This window comes from Chaetodon trifascialis, chromosome 7 (assembly GCF_039877785.1).
Source record: "Chaetodon trifascialis isolate fChaTrf1 chromosome 7, fChaTrf1.hap1, whole genome shotgun sequence".
NCBI classification, from domain to species: Eukaryota; Metazoa; Chordata; class Actinopteri; order Chaetodontiformes; family Chaetodontidae; genus Chaetodon; species Chaetodon trifascialis.
In genome coordinates, this window is record NC_092062.1 from 5706957 (window position 1) to 5717388 (window position 10432).

At 42.1% G+C, this 10432-nt stretch overlaps 1 protein-coding gene across 1 annotated transcript; it reads left to right on the forward strand.

Annotated features, from left to right (window-relative positions):
* Positions 1 to 3076: 3076 nt before the first annotated feature.
* On the forward strand, positions 3077 to 6108 carry fzd1 (frizzled class receptor 1). Its single transcript, XM_070966787.1, has one exon. It carries the CDS (start codon positions 3389 to 3391, stop codon positions 5051 to 5053), a length of 1665 nt encoding a protein of 554 aa, XP_070822888.1. The 5' UTR covers positions 3077 to 3388; the 3' UTR covers positions 5054 to 6108.
* The last annotated feature ends 4324 nt before the right edge of the window (positions 6109 to 10432 follow it).

Consider the following 10432-nt stretch of genomic DNA (forward strand, 5'->3'; position numbering starts at 1 on the left):
ACAGGAAGTTATGTCTCGACTGGTACTTGGAAATGACACAAAACACACTCTGAAACTGCGTTCTGTCTGTGCACAGCAGCAATGCATCACATATGCTTGATTCCAGTGGAGCAGATTCAAATTCATGTCAAAAATGAACCCTATGAAGATATGAACCGTTTCTGCTTCACAGGGGATGATTAAAACATAATTAGACAGAGATGGACAATGATAAACACTGAAGCACATCAAGAAAAGAGTACTCACATTCAGTCACCTGGAAGAAAATCAAATTATTTCATGTCAACATAAAGAAATCTTGAAAAGACTCCTGATTTACCATAAGAAGCCTATAAGAATGACTGCATTTTAGGGAACAGAAACAAACTATAAATATAATGTCAACATACTGTTTTTATCACATTTTTTTGGAGCCTATCCCAGCTACAATGGGCGAGAGGCGGAGTACACCCTGAACTGGTCGCCAGCCAATTGCAGGGCCACACAAACATTCACACTCACACCTACAGACAATTTAGAGTCATCAATTAACCTAATGAGCATGTTTTTGGTCTGTGGGAGGAAGCCTGGGTACCCGAAGAGAACCCACGCATGCACGGGAAGAACATGCAAACTTCACACAGAAAGGCCCCGCCTGACCTGGGGATCGAACCGGCAACCTTCTTGCTGTGAGGCACGCGCACTACCTGCTGCGCCACCATGCAGCCATAATATGGCAAGTGTGTCAGCAAATAGTTCACTTATTTACACACAAGCATTATCATTCATTTGGAGATGTATTTCTGGGTCTTTGAAGAATGTACTGTCAGCCCAGTATCTGGTAAAACTTCTTCTGTCCCAGTATCGACGATATCGATACTCGTACGTTGGTATCGGCTTGTATGGAGTACTGATCTGATTCTTTTATGTGTATAACATTCAGTTTTTCCTCTTTGTAAAATAAAATGTAACAAATGCATAGATAGAAATGGACTGAATAGTTATTTCTTAAAATCATCGTATCTGATATCAGATCAGCCCATTCTCATTAATACCCAATCCTGCTATATGAGTGACATTATCTGATATCAGTATCGGTATCAGTGCTTCTATCTGGCTGTGTTGCTGCTAAGTGTTCTGCTGTGCTCTGGAAACCAGGCTGAAGACAACGCTGAGACTGAAGCAAGCAGTACAAGTGTGGGCTATAGTATCATGAGTAGTCGTTTGATTCATCGATATTAAACTGGATTAAAGCAGCTTTAAATAAAAGGAATAGTTAGATAACTACCAGTAACTAGATTATAGTTCAGTGCACATCTAAGGCAGGCAGCGTTGTCAGTGTAATCATGTGTCACCAGTCCCAAAAGTAGCCAAAGCTTCAGCTGCTACAGACCTCTGTGGAAGCCAAAAGCAAACAGCAGACAGCAAACTGAGAACACAAGTTTCATACCTTGTTATCTTGGGACAGTGGGCCTTTTCTTGTGATAACAGGTTATCGTAGTGTGTAATTGCTTTTCTCGAGATAACTGAATAAATATGTAGTTTTCATGAAAAAAGAAACTTTCATTGTTTTAAGTTTCAAGATTATGAAATAATTTGGTAAATTATAATATCAAAATAACAGTTAAAATACACTTTTATTTAAATAGCAATTTTTTAAAATAAATGCTATTCATTTGAAATAACATTTAGTTCTATTTCAACCATTTAGTCCAATAACAACTATAGGTGCTCTCAGCTTCTGTACCCTCCACTTTATTTTTAAATTGTTTGACTTCTCCCTCCTCTTTACATCCAGCATTATAATCTATGTGTGGTAGTGATTATATGTAAAACATTTATTCCAGAAAAAAACCCCTCTCAGATTTGTTTTAGCCTGCCACCCAGTGATACATTTAAGACTTTCAAATCAAACTGTGATTAACCTGCATTATCGCAGAATTAAGGCAGCTTTGACTATCACACCATGCAGAAATGAACGTGCACCAATTACCAGCCAGAACTGAAAGAAAAGCACGTGAAGAAATCTAGAAGTTACTAGCTTATATTTGAAATGGTCCTTTAAGGTGCTTGGCATAGCTGTATATCCTGCATTTATGCCAATATCAGAGCAGAGATGAACTGAAGTGAACCTCTGCAATCCAGGCAAACATTAGGGAAAATTCAGGTCCTCCCTCGCACCCTCCATCTGTCAGAGAGGGTGGGGGGAGAGAGAGAGCGAGAGAGAGAGAGAGAGAGAGAGAGAGAGAGAGAGAGAGAGAGAGAGAGCGAGCTGTAAAGCTAGTCAAAGTGAGACAGAGGTAAACAGGAAGTATGTCAGTGCTGCTGTAGTTTAGTTTTGTAATTCTACTCTGAGTTTTAAGTTATTGACAGTACTAGGTATAATAAGAAGAACACACACACACACACACACACACACACACACACACACACACACACACGCACGCACGCACACGCACATGCACAGTCCATGCTTTTTGAAGAGCAAACAACACATGTGTAATAAAATGAAGGCATTTTTAGTGCCACATCCGGACCCTTATATGGTGAAACTTTGGGGAGCTATTCACTGACATCACTTATTAAATTATGTGAATAAACATGTTAATATTGTAGAAATATTTACTTTTTATCTATATGTTATTTTAATGTTTTAAGACATTTTGTTTTATGTGATTCTTAACTTTCATTTCATTCTATATATATATATATATATTATAAAACTCATAAACAGAAGTTATTGATAATCGATTAAATCTTTCTTATTTTCTTTGCTTTTATTTAACAAGGTACATTTACACAATTAAAAGTCTTCTTTTTCAACGGACTCTTGCAAAGAGGGTAGCACAGACACATTTGTTTAAACAGTGAATTTGCGGTATGTCGCATGCTACTAAACAGAATTCGTGATGTCTAATTAAGATACATACAGCCGAAAAGTATATGAGTTTTCAAAACGATTTCAAAACTAGTCCGTATAGTGTTGCATTAGGGACTTGTATTTAGAAAGTTTTGACCGGAAGTGCTATTGAATCGTGGTTGCCTTGACCTTTGTGGGAACGTGTGAGGGAGCGCAGAACAGGTTTGAACGGCAGACTGACACTGTGTCGTGCACACTGGAGACAGGAGCTGTCCCTTTGCTGGAGAAGTACGCTTTATTTTGTGGATTTCAGCCGGAGAAGCCCCGTTTGTGTCTAAAATCTGGGGAGTTTTTTCGCATTTTCATTCCACCTGGGCGCGCTGAGACCCTGGGGGAAAGGAACCGTGAAATTCCGCTGGAAGAAGCTGCTTTTATCTCGCAAAGAAACGCCAACAAAGAGCAGTCAAGGAAGTAGCCTGCTGTCTGGCAAGGTAACGCAAGTTAGTTCAGCAACAAATATAAAGTGCGGCAGCGGATACCTTCTTCACCATGGTTTACAACAGACTCATCCGTGCGGGTTTCACTTTTTTGTTTTTTATTCTGTGCCTAAACGGGGGATTTTTTCGAGTAAATGGGCAATACGGCGGCGGCGGTGACCGAGGAATGTCTATACCGGAGCACGGATTTTGCCAGCCGATTTCCATTCCGCTGTGTACGGACATCGCGTACAACGAGACTATCATGCCGAACTTGCTCGGTCATACCAACCAGGAGGATGCGGGGCTGGAGGTCCATCAGTTCTACCCGCTGGTCAAAGTGCAGTGCTCTCCGGATTTAAAGTTCTTCCTCTGCTCCATGTATGCTCCCGTGTGCACGGTGCTGGAGCAGGCGCTGCCGCCGTGCCGCTCTCTGTGCGAGCGCGCGCGGCAGGGCTGCGAGGCGCTCATGAACAAGTTCGGCTTCCAGTGGCCCGACAGCCTCGCGTGCGAGTCCTTCCCGGTGCACGGCGCGGGAGAGCTGTGCGTGGGCCAAAACATGTCGGACCGCACCGAGCCTGACAGTCCCGGCCCGTACACCACCGAGCGCTCACTCCCTGACCCCATGAACGGTCAGTTCAGGTGCCCGGCCTCGCTCAGGGTGCCCCCCTACCTGAACTATCGCTTCCTCGGGCAGGAGAACTGCGGCGCTCCGTGTGAGCCCAAGAGATCTCACGGGATGATGTACTTCAGCGAGGAGGAGCTCAAATTCGCGAGGATATGGATCGGCATCTGGTCAGTGTTGTGTTGTGCTTCCACGTTGTTCACCGTGCTGACTTACCTGGTGGACATGAAGCGGTTCAGCTATCCAGAGCGGCCCATTGTCTTCCTCTCTGGTTGCTACACTATGGTGTCCATCGCCTACATCGCTGGATTTTTACTGGAGGACAAGGTGGTTTGCAATGACAGGTTTGACAATGACATCAGGACTGTGGTGCAGGGCACGAAGAAGGAGGGCTGCACCATCCTCTTCATGATGCTCTACTTCTTCAGCATGGCCAGCTCAATCTGGTGGGTCATCCTGGCTCTCACCTGGTTCCTGGCAGCAGGGATGAAATGGGGCCACGAGGCCATCGAGGCGAACTCTCAGTACTTCCACCTGGCAGCCTGGGCCGTGCCCGCCATCAAGACCATCACCATTCTAGCTGTAGGTCAGGTGGATGGAGATGTGTTGAGCGGGGTTTGCTTTGTGGGTATCAACAGCGTGGATGCCCTGCGGGGCTTTGTCCTCGCGCCTCTGTTTGTGTATCTATTCATCGGAACCTCCTTCCTCTTGGCGGGCTTCGTGTCCTTGTTTCGCATTCGGACCATCATGAAGCACGACGGCACCAAGACGGAGAAGCTGGAGAAACTGATGGTGCGGATAGGGATCTTCAGCGTGCTGTACACTGTGCCGGCTACCATCGTCATCGCCTGCTACTTCTACGAGCAGGCCTTCAGAGAGCAGTGGGAGAGGACATGGATCAGCCAGACGTGCAAGACGTACGCCGTGCCGTGCCCGGCCCAGAACCACCCCAACATGAGTCCCGACTTCACCGTCTTCATGATAAAGTATCTCATGACGCTCATTGTGGGCATCACCTCTGGCTTCTGGATCTGGTCTGGAAAGACCCTCAACTCCTGGAGGAGGTTTTACACAAGACTGGCCAACAGTAAACAGGGTGAGACCACAGTGTGATGTGGTCTCACCCCGTCCCCCACACAGACTGCTTAGTGACAAACTGAATGATAATCCTCTTTGTTATTTTCTTTTGAATCTTCTCGGACTTACAGGAGACACTTGGTATGTTTTTTAATGTACATAATACATTTGTGAGATTTTTGTAAGTATATATTTGTATTTAAAGATTTAAAAAAAAAATCTTTCTTTTTTAAAAAACAAACAAACACTTTTTTCATACTTTGGACGTAATGGAATTGTACTTAATCATCACAAAGAGCCAGCTGACCATCAAGGATCCGAGGTCTCATGACCTGACTTACTGTGGACACCACTGGGAGTATTTCACATTGAGTGTTTGTGTCTTTGATCAGTGGACTGCCAGTGAGCGGTGGCTCTATTCTAAGCAGAGTCCCGTGAAACCCAAGTGCTTCCTCGTGGCTCCCTCTCATCCTGATTAACCAGCTGTAGTTTGTGTCTGTTATACAGTTGAGCAGCAGTTGCCCGTGTCTGAAGGGAAATGTCAGCAGTCTGGGACAAGAATCGGTGCACAGGTTGTGAATGTGCGTCATTGTGACAGATGGTTGTGGCCTGTAGCTCAGGCCCTGACAGTTGTAACATTCCTTTCCAAATAAAGCACACCTAATCATGTCAGGTTAAAGGACCATACCAGTGTTTTTGCATGTTTTAGTTCTGCAAATTCTGTACATTTTACAATTTCACCTTTTCTCAGGCAATACAAATCTTTAGCTGTTCTTATCCTGAAAACACTTTTCCTTTTTATTCAGCTACTATTTGCAAATCAGTTTACAGACCCTGCAAAATTGCTTTATTTGCTGCACTGTGCCCATCCTGACGGTGCTTGTTAGTTATGATATTGTACATAGTGCAGTTCCCCGCAATGTGACACATTCATTTCACGACTTTGACCAAAAGAAAACAGATTCACTGATTTATTAACTGCCAAGTTTCAAAACTCTGCAACTTGATTTTCATCTGCAGTATGATGAACTGAGGCCAGGGGCTGGAAGGAAAACACAGCAGAAAAAAATCTAGTGAATGCTAATGGTGTTTGGCCAGCTCTATACACTACAGTCATGTGTACTTTGAGGGTCGTCAACATGCAAAAATACTTGTGTGTCCATTTTCAACTGTGATTCAAGACACCATAGATATGGGTTGTTTGTGTTTAGTCAACTTAAAATAAATCAAATATGCCTGCAATGGCAATTTGAGTTTTTCAACTACAAAGCTGGAACACATCAAGCAGAAGAGCTGTGTGTTTGCGTTCGTGTGTGCGTGCGTGCGGGTGTGTGTGTGTGTGTGTGTGTGTTTTTAAGCACATTTTTAAATTGAAACCATTTCTCTGCACACAGTGTTGTGCGCAGTCATTGGACACCCTCTGAGCCTTCGTCTTTCTGTCTTTCTTTTTCTTTTTTTTCTACCTGATAATCCCACTTTTTTTTTTCCTGAGAACAAAGTCTGGTTTATTTTCCTGGTTTGAATTCAACGAAATGAAAAAACTGTGAGTGAAAGTATATGCATCCTTTGTGTCATCAGAGTAGAGCAGACAATTAGTCGAATAATCGATTTAATGTTTATAAGACAATTAACCAGCAACTTTATCACTAATTATCAGAAATGTATCGAGCTGAAATGCCAAATGTGAAGATCTGCTGCCTTTTTTTTTTTTTATTGGTCATATAACACACACCGTTTCAGTATGTTACCCTGGACTGAACATTTTTAATGAGCATGTTTGTCTATTTTAAAGAAAAAAAAACAAAACAATTAATTACATGAACAAATAATCTGCAGAATAGTTATCGGTTAAAATATCGGTTACTTTGTCAACTGTCTGATGAGTAATCCAAGTGGAAGGTAGGTTTCATTTATATTTTATTCTCTTATCTGTACATAAAACCCTGATGGCACATGGGATGTAAGTTTGCATACATTAGTTGGAAAATTGTTCTTTCTCATTTTTGTAACATCATTAGAATCCACAGAATGTTCCAGTAGAACAACACATTGCTCAGAAAGTTAAGCATCGACCTGAAGTGGTCATACCTGGAGCTGATGGTGGCAGAGGGTGTTTGTCATGCAAATATCAGAAATGTAACAAACCATATTTGAGGTTGATTTTTACTGCCATATTTTTTTAATATGGAGGTTGAATGTGTCAGTTATTGCTGAGAGGGGACGCGGGTTAATGTGCAGAGTAATGTGATCCCGGTGAACGTATCTGTGTCTGCACTGTGGGACTGAAGAGCAGCCAGCTTGCATGTCTTCCACTGCAGGAGAAAGAAAGCGTTGTGTTGAAATGCAGAGCGGCTGCTGTCAGTGCAGCTCGGCTCACACACACATCATGACTTGTGTTCTTTTGAAATGCTCCTCCACACGGTGCTTCCGGTTCATAATAATCCTTTTATTGTGTTGACGGCTCTACAATAGTCACAGCTTTGAAGTAATTTCCTTTGCATTTGCTATGAAGAGAACCTTTATATTTATAGAAAAGAATCTTATATATACACTACATTGATTGCTTTATGAGAATAAAAACAATCTCACCGTTGCAACTGTCAAGCCTTTGTAAAATGTCTCTTTTCCTGTAAATGTTAAATCAATGCAAATCTGTTTGTTTGCAATTAAAGGATAGGTTCAGATTTATTGAGCCTATCTTAATAGATACATTGAGGACGGGATTGCTTCAAGGCCAGTCAGGAAAAATGACCACAGCCAACTATGTAAATGTACATATGGGCATGTGAGTAATGAAAAATCAGATGAGAACATCAATGCAGAGCGAAGGCCTTGGCATCACGTCCGGGCTAACCTCTGTTCCTACAGACTCTGTAACTCAGTGCAATCTCTCAGCATTTCATCCGTCTTTCTGGAAAAATGATGGTCTTCAGGTTTACTTGCCATATTCTCAGACATCAGCGTGCACTCCAATAGCTGCTATATGAAATTAAAATCTTTATGATTTTAACATCAAACAATTACTTTTTGAACAAACTACAGCTATGGTGAAAAGCCTGCAGCGCTGCAGCGTGGCTACTTTTGTCATGACTGGGTTTCATACATATCCATAAAACTCAGCAACATTTTTCTGCTGTCTGAAGACCACAGTGTCCAGCCCTCTGTGTCCAGCTGCTATTACAGACATGTCTGAGCTTAGTGTGACCCCTCACCTCCCTCATCCGCTCACGTATGTCGAGCCATGACACAAGAGGGGACTCATGTTCATTACAGGCCACTTAAAAAATCGAAATATGATATAAACAATGATATCAGATCGTTTTTCATAAAATTGCCATCCTTATCTAAACATATGAAGCAAGACATACAATACATGTTGAGAGAGGCTCTGTTCCAAGGCTGGCTTTTTAGTTAGAAGCATAGTTACGAATGTCAGTGGGATTTTCAGGGAGGTTTTCTTATTCCTGGAACAGAATCTGGAAGTTCTGGTTTCACTTTGGCTCTCAGCAGCACTGTTGGAAGAAGTATTCAGGTCATTTACATACAAGTGGAAATAACAGTCATCTGAAAATAAAACTCCTGCAGTCAAAGTTTTACCAATGTAAAAATAGAAGTATTAGCAGCTAAATGTAGTCAGAGTTTCACAAGTGAAAGTACTCATTATGCAGAATGGACCCTCAGACAGACTGTGTAATGGATGGTTATTACTGATGCTTTAACAAAAGTGCAATGAATACTGAAATATAATGAAGTAGAAGTTTGAAGTATCATTAAATGGAAACACTGAAGTATGAGTACCTCAAATATGAGTACAGTTCTTAAGTAGTTTACTTTCCACTGTTGTCTGACAGTTTCTCTATGCTCCCACTGTTTGTGCTAAGCTAAGCTAAACACATCCCACAGCTAGAGTATCTTTGTATTGAGCACACAGAGATGGAACAGATATGAATCCCCTCTGACTCCGGCAATAAAAAAAAGCAAACAACCTCAAAAGAATATGTTGCAAGGAAACAGCATCAAAAGGCGGAATCCTAGCTTTTCTTGTTTTACCTTTTTAGTGGGCTCCGTTTTCTAACTCATCGCCTGCACCTCAGGAATGCAGCCTAATCCCTATGAGACCTCGCATGTAGCCACGCTAATAACTACAGCTCTTAAAAAAGCATTTGACCCTCGTGCAGCAGCCATGTTCATGGGTCAGCTGCCACCGTCATTGTTCCAGGCCGCTCCTCACACCATGCTGCTTCTGCTTTTATCAGTTACACAGCTTTTAAATCCACCACCGCACGGCCCTTTCACTTCTGACATGGGTTGTCGTATGCATATGACAACTGTGAAGACTGGCTTTCTTTGTCAGGAGCTGGAACATATTTTTGACACAGTAATAGTGAATAGTCAGTGTGTTTCTCATGGCGAGTCAGTCACTGATTTAGTATATATTACAGGCTTACCACGAGTTTTATTGTATGTCATCTGCAGAGGGTTTCTTGTGAATTTCATCTCCCACATGGACTTTAGCATCAGTGGTGGGAGAGAGAGGGTGTGAGACAGGAGACAGAAAGCATGGAAACACTGTAGGGAATCCGTAGATGTAGTGCTGACTTTTGTGCAGTCTTGTGTTCATTATAAAGGAAGCTGTGGCAGGGCCGGGGGCTCACAGTCCTGCTCTGCACAGTAGCTTTTAATGCACGCATCTGGTTCCACTGTATGATGTGAATATGAACACAGAGTGTATTACTTTACATATGTTATGCTTTTGGGGCAGCTAAAGATAAAATCAGGCAGCAACAGTGTTTTGGCTTCTGTTGCAGAAAGACAAACATTTCTCCAGCAGTGGTTTATGCTGCAGAGCGTTTTTTTTTTTTTTTTTTTTAAACAGTTGTGTTAAACAGAGGCAATATAGCAGGCCACCGCATTTGTACCAAGAAAATCCGAAATTAGTAGTTGACTGTATTTAAAATAGCTGAAACGATCTCACCCCATTTTTTCCCTTCATCTTTATGTTTCACTTCATTGTTTAGCTGTTACTCTTTTGGTTAACTCTCATCACTCTCATAGTATCATCTACAGGCAGCTGTTTTTGGTGAAAAATCTCTAAAAACCTGGCGTACACCACCTTCTCTGAACCAAACAGCAGATGAGCTGAATTATGGGAATTGTAGAATTCTTGTACCTCGACCTAAACTAGAGATTGAAAGTTGCAGTATCTGCTGTTTTGATTTTGACCATCCTTTTTTTAACATGTCTCTTGTGAGTCCCCTTAACTTAATTGACATGTAATACTAAATCACAGGAGCACCCCCTTAATTAAAAGAACAAGATATGCACATCGCAGTATAAATAACTTCTCCGCATATTTCCTGTGCCTCCAGATTGGCACCACCTCAAGAAAAACGCATATTTTTCCACAATTACTCC